General features: G+C 41.6%; 1 protein-coding gene across 1 annotated transcript in view; it reads left to right on the top strand.

The window, feature by feature from the left end:
• The first annotated feature begins 385 nt into the window (after positions 1-385).
• IL27RA (interleukin 27 receptor subunit alpha) overlaps positions 386-20,351 on the top strand; it is a 43,331-nt gene continuing 23,365 nt past the window's right edge. Inside the window, exons 1-2 of the mRNA XM_066593724.1 lie at positions 386-606; positions 2,227-2,302. Coding sequence (XP_066449821.1) covers positions 2,233-2,302 — 70 coding nt within the window. The 5' untranslated portion in view covers positions 386-606; positions 2,227-2,232. The remainder of the gene's footprint in view (positions 607-2,226; positions 2,303-20,351) is intronic.

The following is a 20,351-nucleotide window of genomic DNA, read 5'->3' as shown; positions in this document are numbered from 1 at the left end:
ATGGTGACAGCCCCACACAGCAGTACAGAGAGGTGACAGCCGCACACAGCAATACAGGGAGGTGACAGTGATGGTGACAGCCCCACACAGTGGTACAGTGCTGACAGTGATGGTGGCAGCCCCACACAGCGGTACAGAGAGCTGACAGTGATGGTGACAGCCCCACACAGCGGTACAGAGAGCTGACAGTGATGGTGACAGCCCCACACAGCGGTACAGAGAGCTGACAGTGATGGTGACAGCCCCACACAGCGGTACAGAGAGGTGACAGTGATGGTGACAGCCCCACACAGCGGTACAGAGAGCTGACAGTGATGGTGACAGCCCCACACAGCAGTACAGAGAGCTGGCAGTGACGGGTGGGTTGTTACCTCACGGCCAGGAAGTGGCAGGAGGAGCAGAACAACATGTGGCGCCATGAATATTCATGTCCGGAGGAGGAAACACGGCGGACCCCGGAGAGACACTGAGAGAACTGCCGGCTCAGGAGGGTCATGAAGGAGCCCCGTCCTCACTGACCCCGAGACAGAGGAAGAGACAGACGGAAACACAGAGCCGGCCGTCTGCAGCCCAGGAGGGAGATGTACAGCACCGTCCTCCATAGAGGTAAGTGCCCTCCTGTATATGGAGGTGTACCCAGGAGATATAGGAGTAATAGAGATATAGGGGGAGGACATATAGAGTAATAGGAGGGGATATAGGGAAATATATATAGCATAATAGGGGGAGACACAGGAGAAGATATATGGAGTAATAGAGGATGATATAGGATAGTATATATGGAGCTATAGGGGGAGGTTATTGTGCATTTCTGTAACAACATGCTATAGGTGCTCCTGGGGAGGAGGATACATTCTAATGGTCACGGCTAGTGATGTGGCTTCTGGCCTCGGCTACCTCACTACTGGAGATTATGTCCCGGGTGCTTTAGAGGACACATCTGACACAAGTGTCCGCACAGTGGCTAATTATTGGCTTTACTGCCTTCATGGAGATACTAAGTCTGGTCAGTGCAGCCCTTCAGAGGTACACAGCTGCTCCGTAGAGTCATGAAGGTGTTCAGCCTGGACCCCCGTATATTTCTGAAGCTAAACCCCTGGGTGGTCTGCAGGCGAGAACTCATGGACCGATCCCCTGTGATCCTTATGGGAATACGAGAAGCAGTTACACAGGTGTGACCTCTCTTTAAAAAAAGCGTCAGCTATAACATATCTGGGGTATGTGGGGATAAATTGGGGGTCCCTGATCCAGGCTTTCTCGTCCATATGTCAGATCTGAAAACCCAACTCTAGAAGATGTCATCAGGTGCCCTGCAGCCCACCAGGGACCTACACCAGTGCAGAGCTTCCTTTCAGCAGATTATGGGTGTATGTTATATTCAGACCCGTGGCAATATAAACTGATTGGCTCCTTTATTAGACACTCGGCCCTTTCACGATTGGCGCTTCGCTGTATGGTAATTCTTTTGTGACCGCGGAGTGCAGAATAAAATCACGGGACAAGTTTTCCGTGGATCAGTTTCGGTGTGAATCCACATTAGATGGGAAAATCCAGCGATCTGAGCGACTTCCAACGAGGCCGGCCATCGGTGCTAGACTAGCCGGGGTGTGGAGGGTATACTAAGAATGGCGTGATCAAGATAAAACATCCACTGAAAACGGATCCTACGGACGGAAATAATTCATCACTGAAAGGGGTCAGAGGAGGATGTCAGGAATCATTCTGATAAATAGCTACTGAACAGTCAAGAGCAGCCGAATAGAATCCTGGTTCTCCAACTAACACATCAGAAGCCACAACTCGCCATTCCTTAGCACGGATAGGCTATAACGGCAGACGGCCAGTTCCTGCGCCATTGTGTCTAAAGAGAAAAAGAAAGGTGCGACTCCAGGGGAAAAAGGAGTGCAAAAATTGTATCGCTGAGCAGCGGAAAAACATCCCCTGGTCAGATGTATCCAGATTCCTGTTGCACCGTGCTGATGGGAGGTCAGAATTTGATGCGGGCAGCATGGATCTATGACCCCTTTTTGTCAGGGTGCTGGAGTAGTGGCGTGCGGAAGGTTTTCCTGGCACACCTTGGGTCCATTGATATACCTGGATTCACAACGAACTGCTGCATTTCTGAAAGCCAAAGGAGGTCCAACGAGTTACTATATAGAGGTCTAATAAAATGTCCATTTAGTGTATATGGTGCCAAATAATATTACATCTTGCTCTCTCTTTCAGGGTGGAATGTCTGACTGCCGTTGGGTCAAAACTCTTCTCAGAGGACTCTTTGTTCTGAATCTCAGCTGCATTTATGGTAAGTTCTTATTCTTATACTCCCTCATATCTCCTCACGCAGTACTAATCAGGTGATATACCCCCCAGTCAGCCGATCCCAATGGCCCGCTTGACTCTGGCCATACGGATTTACGGGAAAAGACAAGGTTCTAAAAGAATCCTGCGCTCTTGGTATACAAGTGGATGATATGTAGGGAAGGAAAAAAGAGAAGCTGCAAGGACCATCGGACCTCCTCAATTATCCAAGTTATATATTGTCACCCCCGGATCACGATGCTCGGAGAGGAGGAGACCGCCGAGTTTTTATTCCATATACAGGACAAGGAGACACTAGAAACAGGAAAAGTAAAGCAACGCGTTTCAGAGGACGTACATACAAAATAGCCTCCTTTATGAAGCATGTAGCATAGTGAGACGTGTGACCAGCGCGAGAGCATACTTAAAGCAAAACGACCGGAAATGTGTTCTTGTCGGCAGCCAGACGCAGGTTTGTGCACTCAACAGCACATGCCGCCAAGCGACCACAGACAGTAGGTTGTCCGCATTGCACAATCACAGCTCTGCACACTGACGCCCCACCACACATGCATGTTGGCGGGCCGCTGCATGCCCGTGCCCGGCCACCCCGCCATCCATGTTAATATGTACGGCCAGATCTGGAAATTACTTATCAATAACACTATAATATAATTATATCTTACGGTTCCAAGGTTATTAGAATCTGTTCAGAGTTTTATAGTTGCTTTAGAAAAATAACCGTATAATAGATATAGAGAGAGAGGGGGAGAGAGAGAGGGGGAGAGGGGGGGGGAGAGAGAGAGGGGGGGAGAGAGATAGGGAGAGAGGGAGAGAGAGAGCGGGAGAGAGAGAGAGATAGGGAGAGGGAGAGAGAGAGGGGGAGAGAGAGAGGGGGAGAGAGAGAGAGGGAGAGAGAGATAGGGAGAGAGAGAGCGGGAGAGAGAGAGATAGGGAGAGAGACAGAGGGAGAGAAAGAGAGAGAGGGAGGGAGAGAGAGGGAGGGAGAGAGAGAGAGGGAGAGAGAGAGAGGGAGAGAGAGAGAGGGAGAGAGAGAGAGAGGGAGAGAGAGACAGAGGGAGAGAGACAGAGGGAGAGAAAGAGAGGGAGAGAGAGAGAAAGGGAGAGAGAGGGAGAGGGAAAGAGAGAGGGAGGGAGATAGAGAGAGGGGGGGGGGACCCCCAAAAGAGTGCATTACATTTAGACGTAAAAAGGGGACTAGAAGAATAACAAATCAGTAAGTGATAACTAAAATAATTATACAAAGATGTTAGAATAATGAGGATAAAAGAACAAACAACATAAAATGATGTAATAAAAGTTTTAATTAAATCTGGAATCCTTCTGATATAAAATAATACAAGATACTATAGAAAAAAAACATAAGAAACACTTGTGTAAAATTGTCATATAACCAACAAATAGGAATCTGTATGTAGAAGAATATAACATTCTATAAAAGCAGAAATGGTCCCGCAAAAAGAATAAAACCAAAATTGAAATGGAAAAAAAAAATATATAAAATTATCATGTGTTATGTGGGGAAGCGATGGTCACTAAATGCATATGCTGATTATAACGTGATGAATGTCAAACTGGAGAAAAGACTAAAAACATTGGAGTTAGATAATAATAATGTAAATTATATAAAGTTCTAAATTATTTAAGAATAAAAATATGTGGGTAAAACACGAGGAGTCATAAAAATGGGAGACCCAGGTCAGAAGCTCCAATCTAGCGTGCCTAACAAGACATATAGTAGATTGGATGAGAGGCACAGATGTACACTCCAACAGACTCATGGAATCGAGCCTAGCCGCCCCTTGGAATCTTACAGCATGTTTGCACACGTTTCTCCAACCTTCCACTAGCAATTAAGTGATCCGTACTACTAAGAGACACGATAGTGACATGGAAGGAAGCTAGGAAACGCTTTGGACTTCCCTACTTGTTGTCCAAGTCTATGCCACTGATGGGCCATCCAGAATTGCCCAGAGGGCATGATGACAGAGTCTTTAAAGAGTGGCAAGAAAAAGGTTTAGCAGTAGCCCAGCACTTCATGCATGAGAGAGAAAGCAGATGGCTCCATCCATCCGAGCTCAAGACCAAGTATAACATACCAGGGACACAATTCCTTCAGATTGCGCAGGCACTTCAGTTTTGCAAGACTAGGTTTTGAGATCTCAGTAGAGAGGCGGGCAAAACAGACTTTGATTCCATAATCGCTCAGCCAACAGGAAGATCCTCATTATCTTCACTACAATAAAAAACAAAGTAATGAAAATCGAAAAACGCAAAATATTTTCCAGATGGGAAAAAATAACACAAGACACGGATATGGGAGAAAACATACTGAAGGGTTGGTCCAAAATCAGAGCCTGCTTGATCAGTGAGACCTGGAGAGAAACTTTCTTCTAAATCCTGCATCATGCCGTATATGGCTTTGATATACCAGCATCTCCTTCATTCCCAGAGCGCATCACACAGTGCCCAACATGTGGAGCACCAGCCACAGACCTACTTCATGGCATATGGGGTTGTGCTCAGGTGCAGGACTTCTGGAAGAAACTCATCAAGTATATACAGGATCAATGGAGAATAGTAACACCCAGGGAGATACAAACGGTAATCTTCCACAATGACGAGAGAGCAGGGCCGGATGGATCTACTCCTCTAACATTCCCCTGATTCATCCACATAGTTCTTCTAGTAGCGAAAAGACTTCTGATCAAACATTGGCTTCTGCAAACAATCCCAGGACTAACAGAGCTGGTAGCCCAACTTAAAGGGGTTGTCCCGCGAAAGCAAGTTGGGGTATACACTTCTGTATGGCCATATTAATGCACTTTGTAATGTACATTGTGCATTAATTATGAGCCATACAGAAGTTATTCACTTACCTGTTCCGTTGCTAGCGTCCTCGTCTCCATGGTGCCGTCTAATTTCAGCGTCTAATTGCCCGATTAGACGCGCTTGCGCAGTCCGGTCTTCTCCCTTCCGAATGGGGCCGCTCGTGCCGGAGAGCGGCTCCTCGTAGCTCCGCCCCGTCACGTGTGCCGATTCCAGCCAATCAGGAGGCTGGAATCGGCAATGGAGCGCACAGAGCCCACGGTGCACCATGGGAGAAGACCCGCGGTGCATCGTGGGTGAAGATCCCGGCGGCCATCTTACTAAGGTAAGTAAGAAGTCGCGGGAGCGCGGGGATTTGGGTAAGTACTGGACGTTTTGTTTTTTTACCCCTGCATCGGGTTTGTCTCGCGCCAAACGGGGGGGCTATTGAAAAAAAAAACAACCCGTTCGGCGCGGGACAACCCCTTTAAACACCTATTAAGCATGGAAGGAGTGGCAGATTCTCCTCCAGTCACACCACACCGACCAAAAAATTAGGAAGATAGTGACGCCCTTCCAGTATACAACCTGGTGCCTAATAGAGGAGGCTGGAGACTCTCTGGGAAGACTAAAAAGTATCAGAGGGCAGAATAACGGGACGGACCGGAATGGAATATGAGACATAGGATAGGGTCTGGACGGGGACAGTAGGAGGAGAGAGACGGTAGTATTAAAAGTAGCCCCTCCTGGTTATTTCCTTTTTTACATTTTATTAGTTTTTTTTGCCTAATTTGAAACAAATGGATTTATACAAAGATAATGGGAGGATTGAAAATGCTGAGAAACCATAATAAGGAAATCGTACAAGAGACCAATATGTGTAATATCATATGTTACTTCCCAAAGGGTCAATGCAAGCTATGTCTGCAAATGAGAAGCTCTGGAAGAGCGTCATTGTATCTCTCCAAGATGCATTTATCTCCGTATTATTTTATTATTGTTTTTTTTTTCCTTATTTGAATTGTAATTAAAAATATTTCCGAAAGTTTAAAAAAAGAGAGATGTTTGGGAAAAAAGATGGGAGAATCTTTAATTTGTGTGATTTGCTCGAAGTCAGTCCTTTTGGTGGCAGGGTGTCGAAGTAGACGATCCAAAACATCTCCTTAGTACGCAGTTGTGTGAGTTCTCTATAGGGGATTTTTCTAATGGTATCAGGCGCACAAGTGAGGCGTCTTTATGGGTAGAGAAGTGTCAGGAGACGTTTTGGTGTTGAAAACCTTTTGGAATATATGGGCGGTGTTTATAGGTTGGTATCCTTAGGGTAGTTAGTGGGCGGCCAACATATTTTAATCCACATTCCGGTAAACACACAATGCAGTTTGGGCTGCAGTTCAAAAAGTCTTTTATTATATAGTTTTTACTTTCATATACAGATGGTCCCCGACTTGCGAACAGGTTCCGTTCCAGGAGCCTGTTCGCAAGTCGAACAAATGCTTGTATGGAGCAGGATCGCGGGTGGATCCCACTCCATACAACGTCGGGTGCCGGCTGTTCTTACAGCGGGCACCCGGCGGCAGCAGTTCCGACGAGCCGCGCCACTCGTCTGAACTGCTAACACTTTAAATACCACTCTGACCGGTATTTAAAGTGTTAACAGTTCTGACGAGCGGCGCGGCTCGTCGGAACTGCTGCCGCCGGGTACCCGCTGTAAGAAACAGCCTGCACCCGACGTTCAGGGGGCCCGCACAGCGTCCCACGATGAGATCGCGGGACGCTGTGTGGTTGCTAGGCAGCCGGGGACCTCCTGAAAGGCCCCAGGGCTGCCTATGCAGAGTGCCCATCAAGCGCACGGCTTGATAGGCGCTCTGCATAGACAGCCCTAGGGCCTTTCAGGAGGTCCCCGGCTGCCTAGCAGCCGCGATCTGACCGGACAGGCTTCTATCAGGCTTGATAGAAGCCTGCCCGGTCCCTGCACAGTATGATGTAAGGCCATAGCATTACATCACACTGTGCAGGACAGGTAGTTCGTATCTAGCGAAATTCGTAACTCGAATGTTCGCAAGTCGGGGACTATCTATATATATATATAAAAGCAAAAGCCCTCACTGACTGACTGACTCGCCACTAATTCTCTAACTTCCTGATGTCGTACAAACGTGAAATTTGGCACGGCCATTTTTTAGGTTCTAAATAGGAAAAGTAAAGGACTTGATTATTCAATGCTAAGTGCAAAAGTAAGTGCACCTCTATGTTATGTAACTTCCCGGTGTCGTACTATCTTGAAGTTTGGCACGACCATTCTTTACATCCTTGCTGTGCTCTTTGCATGGCTGAAACCACTGGTGTCTCCAGTAATCCCTTCTGTCTGAAGCAATTTATGAGGATATTTGATTGCTCAATAAAATCTGATTCAATTGTGGAATTTCTCCTGATTCAACAAAATTGCTCATAGGGGATCTTTAGTTTCCATTTCTTGGCATGGCAGCTTGTGAAATCTAAATAGCTGTTTGCATCAACAGTTTTGAATAGGTCTTTATTAGAATTTGTTGGATATAAAAAGTTGTAAATCTAAAAAGACCATTTGGTTGGCATCGATATTGCCTAGAAACCCATATATTAGTGTTAATACCCGAAATATAAATTACGAAGGTCCGTCTCCAGAGATTCACATAGTTGGCACGAATCTTGTCCCCATCGCGGTCCCTTTAGTTTGCAAGTAGAAGCTGTTATTGTAAGTAAAACAGTTAATCGCTAAAATAAGATAAATGGCATCTAAAATAAAGCTTCTGTGATGGATGGGCATTGGGGATCCTGGTCAAAGAAGTGTTGGATTGCCAGGATTCCTTTATCATGAGGGATGTTGGTATATAGAGATTAGGGAGGCCCAGATATAGGAATTCTTCCATGTTGTGCCCTTAATAAGACTTAAAGGATGTCCTGTGTCCTTCAGGTAGGCAGTAAGTAGGAGTCAAAACATTTGAATTGGTGATTTGCATACTCTGATAAATTACTTTTCATTGAACCTATCCCGGCTATATTGGGGCGTACCGGGGGTTCATCACTTTGCCATAGAAAGTTCAATGTAAGATCCCATATGTTCAACAGGATAACATTGGCTCGGCAGTTTTTAGATTGGTGACAAAAGGCTCCCCTAGTAGTAGATCCACCACATTCCACTTTGTTACTTTCTTTAAATGTAATTAGATAACTTGAAGATGCCATATTTTGTGGCTTCCTGATTGCTTACTGTTTCCAAGGGTTGTTTTGTTTGGCTTTTTTTATCGATTGTCCCTCCTTCTATGTTTTTGGGAGTTGTTAATACTGGCTTATAGAATTGAGTGATTTTGGAGTGGGGGAGTGTGGGGGGCTTTGTTACTGGAGGGTTTTTTTATTAAATGTTTCCCTGGCAGAGGGATGGTCGTGGCTTCCTGGTGAAGGTGGTCGTTGGTGGAAAGATGAGGATTGCACGTGCTTTGTCCTAAAAAAAAAACAGGCCCACAGGTGATGGTTGAAGATGTGGATGGAATTTCGTCCTCTATGGTTCCAGGTACTCAGTAGATTATGTTGTTCGGATTTGTAGGGAAGACTGGAAGTGCTATAGGTATCTTCAGTTGGGAGAGTCTTAAGTGTGGAGCTAAGAATTACTTCTGAGATATTGTTAGGTTGTGGCTGACAGTTTCCCAATATGGATGGGATACCCGAGGCGGGTATACTGACTGTTGGAGAAATGGTCAATTTACTAAGAGGAGTTTGTGAAGGATAGGCAGGGGGTAAGGAAGAGGGTGAGAGAAAAGATTTAGCAGAATATGTTAGGGTAAAGTTTCTCGAATCTTAGGGTTCCTACCCACTTGCGATTTTTTTTCCTGCGATGTTTTGCGTTTTTTCTCAAGAGCAATTAGTATAGAATGTGTTCTTGTCCATCTGGGGGTTTTTTTCGGTTTCGCGGGGTTTTTTCACATAGGAACTGTCAGTTGCATATGTCTCCTTATTTTTCTCTTAATGCACCCATGATTGTCAATGAAGGGCTGCAAAAAACGCGCAAAAAACATGCGAAAACGCCGCGTTTTTCACGCGCGAAAATCGGCAACGCAAGTGGGTAGGCACCCTTAGAATGGAAAAGGTCCCCAACATTAAATGCCATTCTCCTGAAAATGCCGACTGGATGGAGATCCTTAGGCCTTGTGATGCCAGGCTGCTGTCAAACAACCAGTCCAAAGTATGGTGCCATAGAGACTCCATACAGTCTTTCACTTCAATCTTTGTTTGAAGAAGATGTAATATCAGGGTTAGAGATTTCCCATTTCCTGGGATCCTCGAAATGGTGGGTAGGTTTGTAATCAAATGATGAGTACTGTTTCTTAGGTCGTTATGGAGGAATTTCACAATCCTCTCAGGAAGGGTGTGCCACTCATTCCTCTTCATTTTGGCTTGCTGGGTCCAAAAAAAGGAAACCGGATCCGTAAAAGTAGAAATAACAAAGAGAAAGTTTGTTTGTTTTCGATGTAGTACTGATCTGCTACAACCTAATCCATGCGGGGATCCACATACGCAGGGAGAGCGTCAAAGAAAGAGCCCAGGGCACGCCGGTACCTCGTCGCAGAAACGGGAAAAGACAAGGTTATGAAAGAATTCTGCGCTCTTGGTGTACGAGTGGATGTTATGTAGGGACGGAAAAAAGAGAATAGCACCTCTGTGAGGAGTCCACAAGGATCATCAGACCTCCTCAGTTACCAAGGTCACTTAGAAAGGTTCACACATTGATCCCGATTCCTTGGAGTGTAGGACACCTCCAGGTTTGGTTTATTCCATACACAGGACAAGGAGACAATATAAACTTTACTGTAACCCCTAGAATCGTTTAAAAAACAACTTTTTTAATTAAAGAGATTTAAAAACATTTCAAAGAAACAGATAAAGCAGAGTAAATATTTATCCAGAGACTCAATTTACTCTTCTCCATTCGGGCCAGACCATTCTGGCGATTTCTCCCGAAGAATGCAGATTTTGCTGCCAAGACGTCTTTGATCCAGGGGTAAATCTATAGTGGGTGCAGAAGTAGCAGTCGGACCCCGGCTCTGGAGCCTGATGGGGCCCAAAGGCCTCTTGACCACAAGAAGAACCACCATCATTGTAAATGACACATGGTAGCTACGGGGTCATGCTACACATTTTGCACTGGCTCCCAGATCAGACTCTGTAATTAATGGAGAGTTTCCAAAAGCAGAGACTTCCATATTTTGCATCCTTGTGCCATCATATAGACAGGGGTTGTCCTTTAATCGTTTTGCTGCAGAACCCGTCCTGCAGTTCCATCTCAGCCAGCTATCTAAATGATGAGAGTTGTGGTGATTAGATGGACGGTCTTGTCACCGGAGGTCCTAAAAGTGGTTCCCCCCTTGGCCTATAAGAGGCTCTCGGAGGCTCCTTGCGTGTAGTGACCTCTTCTTCCGCTTGTGTGGAGCTTGTTGACCACTAGATGCCTCTACAACGCAGAGAAGAGATGTAACCCCGTTATCAAAGTCTGAGAGGGGCGCATTATTGGGGTGTGAGAAGCTGGATGGTCGTATCAATGAATTGGGTATTATTGTATCTTGTCACTGCCAGGAAGCTGAGAGGGGTTTGACTGGGCGTGGATGCAGGAACGCCCCTGTCACACCCCTAGCTCCCGATTGGCTACCTGCACCACTCACCGCTCCTGCACATCCAGCCCGCCCCTTTGACCCCTTTCAGTGATGAGTTGTTTCTGTCCATAGGACCCTCTCGATCACGCCATTCTTGGTATATTCTTCACACCGCTGCATGAGAAAACCCCATGTGGTTGTCAGTGAGATCCTGACCCCTGCTACTCTAGCACCGATGACCGGCCTCGTTAGAATCACTCAGATCGCTGGATTCTCCCATCTAATGTGGATTCACACTGAAACTGATCCACGGAAAACTGGTCACGTGATTTTATGCTGCTCTCCGGGGTCATGGGGAGAATTTACATACAGGGAGGTGCCAATTGTGAGCGGGCCGGGGGTCTCGAATAAAGGGGCCATTCAGTGTCTCTGCATAACTCCATAGAGGTTGAGAGGCAGAGAGGATTATGGGTAGCAGGAGCTCAGAAACTAGCTGATTAGTCAGTATTTCCCAACTTCATTCAGTGATTCACAGAATTCTTGCTTTTATTACCCAACTAATAAAACCAAGTTATGGTAACAAAGCCATAAATAATAGACTGCGTAACGAAGATTTCCGCTGTGGGAAGTAGAATGAGGAATGTTTCCGTAGTTTTGCTTCACAGCAGCCACCATGGGAAACCTCTGTCTAGGGATGACTTATACAGGAAAGTGTAGTGAGCATGCTCTGTGCAGGTGTAAGGGGAGGAGGTGAGCTGTGCCTATCACTTATGACCTCTGTGGGGTATTGTACTGGTCATGCAGTAGTCATAAGGTACGAAGGGGGAAAAGGAGAGCTATAGTATGTTCATCACCTATTGACTTCTATGGAAAAGTGTAGTGAGCATGCTCTGTACAGAGGTTATTGTGCAGGGAGGAGAAGGAGGTGAGCTGTGCCCCTCTTCTATTGGAGAGTGTTGTAAGCACTGCAGGGACACAACCTATAGCATGTCTGCACAAGGTTCTTACCCCCATGAGGAGCATTTTAAGGCGAAAAATGCAAAATTCATTTGACTCCGCCCCTTTGTTTATCCCACAGGCAAATAAATAGGGACCCCTCCCGATCCTGAGGTTGGTTCATGACCACGTATATAATATCAGTTTGGACATATATCTCTCAGTGCTTTCGTCATATCATTTCCACCGTGATTCTAAATGGAGCACAGCTTTCATACTGCCCTGTGAAGAGCTAGTGTCGCCCCCTGCTGCTTAATATAGAGTGGGGGAACGGAAACCAGATCAACTCTGTTCTGCATGCCTTCGCTTCTTAAAGAACTCCATCTGACTCCATGCATCCATCTACGACTGCCCTACGCCGACATTGGCGTCCCCACGGTTCTTCCATCTGGAATTTAACAGGAATTCATATTTTTAACACTTTCATTTCCATTCACTTTCTGGGAACGATCTCTGCAAGTAGAAACGGCTAAGTCTTGTGTGGTGCAGAGTGTTAAGGTAGCAGAAAGGCTCTGGCTCACAACCTGAAGGTTGTGGGTTCAATCCCTGCATGGGTCAGGTAACCAGCTCAAGGTTGTCTCAGCTTTCTGAGGTCAGTATGAGCTTGGTGGTGGAATAAGTTAGCGCTATACAAATAACAAGATTTAATTCGGAGCAAACTGAGTGTCCGCCTGCCGCGCTCACTGTATTCACAACTACCGTCTTCATGCATATGAACCTACCAGTAAATCCTTTGCGGCTCAGGAGAACATTCTGAGAACTTTAACCCTTTCCAATCCACTGTCTGACCTCTGAAGACATTATGATTTAAGGCTGTACAGCTCCGATGTTGGAAGACGTCCGTCGGGGTTCTCTTACTGTATATTGCCAGCTGCTCTGCTGTCGGAGCCTATCCAACGTGTCACCTCCTGCAGTACTGGCTTTAGCCAGCAGATAGCGCCATTGTATAACAGCAGAAAAAGAGTAAGCCCCCTAGGAAAACCAGATACAAATTGGATTGGAAAAGGTTAACAGATCCACAAATACGCTCGCCGCCATTTTTCCTATTCAAACATGCAATTTTCACGTGCGTAAAAATCACACGTACCGCACTGCCATTTTTCTCACAAAAGCGTATCGCACTCGTATAGAAATCGCAGATTTAAGTGTACAACACCCAACTGTCTCAGAATGATAGGGCACTCGCCTGTGTAAATACGGCCTAAGATGGTGTACATCTCTTACATAAACAGTGAGGTTGTCTTCTGAGGCTTTCCTCGGCTCCGTCCGCTCTTGTGGTTAGTCGCTCATCGCACTTCGTAACTATTTGTGGTTAGATGTAGAAGTAAGAGATGAAAGTGCCCGGAGGGGGAGTTACTGAAAGTGACGGCGTACGGGCGCGGGGCACGGAAATATTTACTGAGTCTTACAGTCAGGGGTGAAGTGACCTGGAAACTATGACACATCAAAGGTATATAATATATACATGCGATCAGGAACTATCTAATATATATATACACGTGGTGCCGTAGGTTATCAGAACAACACTGCCCTCGTGTGGATGCATTATGTAACTACATGTTGTCCTCACACATCATCTTCACCATAGCTTCTACGGGGTCAGCCACAGAAAAGTAACCCGGCACTGCTCTCTTATGGAAGCCGTCTAAAAGGCAATCAGTCTGTGTTGCCAATAGCAACCAATCACAGCGCAGCTTTCATTTCCTATACTGCTGAGGTAAAATAAAAGTTGTGCTGTGATTGGTTGCTGCAAGCAACAAAAATACTAGCGCAGAGTGTTAAGGCAACAGAATACACTCCTAAACTCTTGCACACAACCTGAAGGTTGCAGGTTCAATCCCTGTTTGGTTCAGGTAGCTGGCTAAAGATCAACTCAGCCTTCCATCCTTCTGAGGTCAGTAGAGTAAGTACCCAGCTTAGTAGGGGGTAATAAATAGATTACCTGAAAACAACAAGTGTGTGTGTGTGTAGTCGTCCCCCTCTCCTTTTCTTTTAGATAGCTTTCATACGAGTGGGGCTTCTTTTCCGTGGCCAACTCTATATAAAAAAACTTCGCTGAAATGTTGTTTACCAGGAAATATTTTAATTAGGAGGCAGTATTATAGTAGTTCCATTCTTCTACATAGGGGCAGTATTATAGTAGTTATATTCTTGTACATAGGAGCAGTATTATAGTAGTTATATTCTTGTACATAGGGGCAGTATTATAGTAGTTATATTCTTGTACATAGGGGGCAGTATTATAGTAGTTATATTCTTGTACATAGGGGGCAGTATTATAGTAGTTATATTCTTGTACATAGGAGCAGTATTATAGTAGTTATATTCTTGTACATAGGAGCAGTATTACAGTAGTTATATTCTTGTACGTAGGAGGCAGTATTATAGTAGTTATATTCTTGTACATAGGGGGCAGTATTATAGTAGTTATATTCTTGTACATTGGAGCAGTATTATAGTAGGTATATTCTTGTACATAGGGGGCAGTATTATAGTAGTTATATTGTACATGGGAGGCAGTATTATAGTAGTTATATTCTTGTACATAGGGGGCAGTATTATAGTAGTTGTATTCTTGTACATAGGGGGCAGTATTATAGTAGTTATCTTCTTGTACATAGGGGACAGTATTATAGTAGTTCCATTCTTCTACATAGGGGCAGTATTATAGTAGTTATATATTTGTACATAGGAGGCAGTATTATAGTAGTTATATTCTTGTACATAGGGGGCAGTATTACAGTAGTTATATTCTTCTACATAGGGGCAGTATTATAGTAGTTATATTCTTGTATATAGGGGGCAGTATTATAGTAGTTATATTCTTGTACATAGGAGGCAGTATTATAGTACGTATATTCTTGTACATAGGGGTCAGTATTATAGTAGTTATATTCTTCTACATAGGGGCAGTATTATAGTAGTTATATTCTTCTACATAGGGGCAGTATTATAGTAGTTATATTCTTGTACATAGGGGGCAGTATTATAGTAGGTATATCCTTGTACATAGGGGCAGTATTATAGTAGTTATATTCTTGTACATAGGGGGCAGTATTATAGTAGTTATATTCTTCTACATAGGGGGCAGTATTATTATTAGTTATATTCTTGTACATAGGGGGCAGTATTATAGTAGTTATATTCTTGTACATAGAGGGCAGTATTATAGTAGTTATATTCTTGTACATAGGGGGCAGTATTATAGTAGTTATATTCTTGTACATGGGGGAGCAGTATTATAGTAGCTATATTCTTGTACAAAGGGGGCAGCATTATAAATAGTTATATTCTTGTACATAGGGGGCAGCATTATAGTAGTTATATGCTTGTACATATGGGGCAGTATTATAGTAGTTATATTCTTCTACATAGGAGGCAGTATTATAGTAGTTATATTCTTGTACATAGTGGGCAGTATTATAGTAGTTATATTCTTGTACATAGGAGCAGTATTATAGTAGTTATATTCTTGTACATAGGAGCAGTATTACAGTAGTTATATTCTTGTATATAGGGGGCAGTATTATAGTAGTTATATTCTTGTACATAGGAGCAGTATTATAGTAGTTATATTCTTGTACATAGGAGCAGTATTACAGTAGTTATATTCTTGTACGTAGGAGGCAGTATTATAGTAGTTATATTCTTGTACATAGGGAGCAGTATTATAGTAGGTATATTCTTGTACATAGGGGGCAGTATTATAGTAGTTATATTCTTGTACATAGGAGGCAGTATTATAGTAGTTATATTCTTGTACATAGGGGGCAGTATTATAGTAGTTGTATTCTTGTACATAGGGGGCAGTATTATAGTAGTTATCTTCTTGTACATAGGGGACAGTATTATAGTAGTTCCATTCTTCTACATAGGGGCAGTATTATAGTAGTTATATATTTGTACATAGGAGGCAGTATTATAGTAGTTATATTATTGTACATAGGAGGCAGTATTACAGTAGTTATATTCTTCTACATAGGGGCAGTATTATAGTAGTTATATTCTTGTATATAGGGGGCAGTATTATAGTAGTTATATTCTTGTACATAGGGGCAGTATTATAGTAGTTATATTCTTGTACATGGGGGAGCAGTATTATAGTAGCTATATTCTTGTACAAAGGGGGCAGCATTATAAATAGTTATATTCTTGTACATAGGGAGCAGCATTATAGTAGTTATATGCTTGTACATATGGGGCAGTATTATAGTAGTTATATTCTTCTACATAGGAGGCAGTATTATAGTAGTTATATTCTTGTACATAGTGGGCAGTATTATAGTAGTTATATTCTTGTACATAGGGGGCAGCATTATAGTAGTTATATTCTTGTACATAGGGAGCAGTATTATAGTAGTTATATTCTTGTACATAGGGGGCAGTATTATAGTAGTTATATTCTTCTACATAGGAGGCAGTATTATAGTAGTTATATTCTTGTACATAGGGGGCAGCATTATAGTAGTTATATTCTTCTACATAGGAGGCAGTATTATAGTAGTTATATTCTTGTACATAGGAGCAGTATTACAGTAGTTATATTCTTGTACATAGGGGGCAGTATTATAGTATTTCTTTTCCTGTACATAGGAGGCAGTATTATAGTAGTTATATTCCTGTACATAGGAGGCAGTATTATAGTAGTTATATTCTTGTACATAGAGAGCAGTATTATAGTAGTTATATTCTTGTACATAGGGAGCAGTATTATAGTAGTTATATTCTTGTACATAGGAGGCAGTATTATAGTAGTTATATTCTTGTACATAGGAGGCAGTACTATAGTAGTTATATTCTTGTACATGGGAGGCAGTATTATAGTAGTTATATTCTTGTACATAGGGGGTAGTATTATAGTAGTTATATTCCTGTACATAGGAGGCAGTATTATAGTAGTTATATTCCTGTACATAGGAGGCAGTATTATAGTAGTTATATTCTTGTACATAGAGAGCAGTATTATAGTAGTTATATTCTTGTACATAGGGATCAGTATTATAGTAGTTATATTCTTGTACATAGGAGGCAGTATTATAGTAGTTATATTCTTGTACATAGGAGGCAGTACTATAGTAGTTATATTCTTGTACATAGGAGGCAGTATTATAGAAGTTATATTCTTGTACATAGGGGGTAGTATTATAGTAGTTATATTCCTGTACATAGGGGGCAGTATTATAGTAGTTATATTCTTGTACATAGGAGCAGTATTATAGTAGTTATATTCTTGAACATAGCGAGCAGTATTATATTAGTTATATTCTTGTACATAGGGGAGCAGTATTATAATAGGTATATTCTTGTACATAGGGGGCAGTATTATAGTAGTTATATTCTTGTACATAGGGGCAGTATTATAGTAGGTATATTCTTGTACATAGGGGGCAGTATTACAGTAGTTATATCCTTGTACATAGGGGCAGTATTATAGTAGGTATATTCTTGTACATAGGGGGCAGTATTACAGTAGTTATATCCTTGTACATAGGAGGCAGTATTATAGTAGTTATATTATTGTACATAGGGGGCAGTATTATAGTAGTTATATTCTTGTACATAGGGGGCAGTATTATAGTAGTTATATTCTTGTACATAGGAGGCAGTATTATAGTAGTTATATTCTTGTACATAGGGGGTAGTATTATAGTAGTTATATTCTTGTACATAGGGGGCAGTATTATAGTAGTTATATTCCTGTACATAGGAGGCAGTATTATAGTAGTTATATTCTTGTACATAGGGAGCAGTATTATAGTAGTTATATTCTTGTACATAGGAGGCAGTATTATAGTAGTTATATTCTTGTACATAGGAGGCAGTACTATAGTAGTTATATTCTTGTACATAGGAGGCAGTATTATAGTAGTTATATTCTTGAACATAGCGAGCAGTATTATATTAGTTATATTCTTGTACATAGGGGAGCAGTATTATAGTAGTTATATTCTTGTACATAGGGGCAGTATTATAGTAGGTATATTCTTGTACATAGGGGGCAGTATTACAGTAGTTATATCCTTGTACATAGGAGGCAGTATTATAATAGTTATATTCTTGTACATAGGGGGCAGTATTATAGTAGTTATATTCTTGTACATAGGGGGCAGTATTATAGTAGTTATATTCTTGTACATAGGAGGCAGTATTATAGTAGTTATATTCTTGTACATAGGGGGTAGTATTATAGTAGTTATATTCTTGTACATAGGGGGCAGTATTATAGTAGTTATATTTTTGTACATAGGGGGCAGTATTATAGTAGTTATATTCTTCTACATAGGGGCAGTATTATAGTAGTTATATTCTTGTACATAGGAGGCAGTATTATAGTAGTTATATTCTTGTACATAGGGGGCAGTATTACAGTAGTTATATTCTTGGACGTAGGGGGCAGCATTATAGTAGTTATATTCTTGTACATAGGGGCAGTATTATAGTAGTTATATTCTTGTACATAGGAGGCAGTATTATAGTAGTTATACTCTTGTACATAGGGGGCAGTATTACAGTAGTTATATTCTTGTACGTAGGAGGCAGCATTATAGTAGTTATATTCTTGTACATAGGGGCAGTATTATAGTATTTATTTTCTTGTACATAGGGGCAGTATTATAGTAGTTATATTCTTGTACATAGGGGCAGTATTACAGTAGTTATATTCTTGTACATAGGGGGCAGTATTACTATTAGTTATATTCTTGTACATAGGGGGCAGTATTATAGTATTTCTATTCCTGTACATAGGAGGCAGTATTATAGTAGTTATATTCTTGTACATAGGGGGCAGTATTACAGTAGTTATATTCTTGTACGTAGGGGGCAGCATTATAGTAGTTATATTCTTGTACATAGGGGCAGTATTATAGTAGTTATATTCTTGTACATAGGAGACAGTATTATAGTAGTTATACTCTTGTACATAGGGGGCAGCATTACAGTAGTTATATTCTTGTACGTAGGAGGCAGCATTATAGTAGTTATATTCTTGTACATAGGGGCAGTATTATAGTAGTTATATTCTTGTACATAGGGGCAGTATTACAGTAGTTATATTCTTGTACATAGGGGGCAGTATTACTATTAGTTATATTCTTGTACATAGGGGGCAGTATTATAGTATTTCTATTCCTGTACATAGGAGGCAGTATTATAGTAGTTATATTCTTGTACATAGGGGGCAGTATTACAGTAGTTATATTCTTGTACGTAGGGGGCAGCATTATAGTAGTTATATTCTTGTACATAGGGGCAGTATTATAGTAGTTATATTCTTGTACATAGGAGACAGTATTATAGTAGTTATACTCTTGTACATAGGGGGCAGCATTACAGTAGTTATATTCTTGTACGTAGGAGGCAGCATTATAGTAGTTATATTCTTGTACATAGGGGCAGTATTATAGTAGTTATATTCTTGTACATAGGAGGCAGTATTATAGTAGTTATATTCTTGTACATAGGAGGCAGTATTATAGTAGTTATATTCTCGAACATAGCGAGCAGTATTATATTAGTTATATTCTTGTACATAGGGGGCAGTATTATAGTAGTTATATTCTTGTACATAGGGGCAGTATTATAGTAGGTATATCCTTGTACATAGGAGGCAGTATTATAGTAGTTATATTCCTGTACATAGGAGGCAGTATTATAGTAGTTATATTCTTGTACATAGGAGGCAGTATTATAGTAGGTATATTCTTGTACATAGGGGGCAGTATTACAGTAGTTATATCCTTGTACATAGGGGCAGTATTATAGTAGGTATATTCTTGTACATAGGGGGCAGTATTACAGTAGTTATATCCTTGTACATAGGAGGCAGTATTACAGTAGTTATATCCTTGTACATAGGAGGCAGTATTATAGTAGTTATATTATTGTACATAGGGGGCAGTATTATAGTAGTTATATTCTTGTACATAGGGGGCAGTATTATAGTAGTTATATTCTTGTACATAGAAGGCAGTATTATAGTAGTTATATTCTTGTACATAGGGGGTAGTATTATAGTAGTTATATTCTTGTACATAGGGGGCAGTATTATAGTAGTTATATTCCTGTACATAGGAGGCAGTATTATAGTAGTTATATTCTTGTACATAGGGAGCAGTATTATAGTAGTTATATTCTTGTACATAGGAGGCAGTATTATAGTAGTTATATTCTTGTACATAGGAGGCAGTACTATAGTAGTTATATTCTTGTATATGGGAGGCAGTATTATAGTAGTTATATTCTTGTACATAGGGGGTAGTATTATAGTAGTTATATTCCTGTACATAGGAGGCAGTATTATAGTAGTTATATTCCTGTACATAGGAGGCAGTATTATAGTAGTTATATTCTTGTACATAGAGAGCAGTATTATAGTAGTTATATTCTTGTACATAGAGAGCAGTATTATAGTAGTTATATTCTTGTACATAGGGATCAGTATTATAGTAGTTATATTCTTGTACATAGGAGGCAGTATTATAGTAGTTATATTCTTGTACATAGGAGGCAGTACTATAGTAGTTATATTCTGGTACATAGGAGGCAGTATTATAGTAGTTATATTCTTGTACATAGGGGGCAGTATTATAGTAGTTATATTCTTGT

The sequence above is a fragment of the Eleutherodactylus coqui genome, chromosome 2 (assembly GCF_035609145.1).
Source record: "Eleutherodactylus coqui strain aEleCoq1 chromosome 2, aEleCoq1.hap1, whole genome shotgun sequence".
Lineage (NCBI taxonomy): Eukaryota > Metazoa > Chordata > Amphibia > Anura > Eleutherodactylidae > Eleutherodactylus > Eleutherodactylus coqui.
Note: the sequence above shows the minus strand (reverse complement) of the source record. Positions and strands in the feature narration are given on the sequence as shown.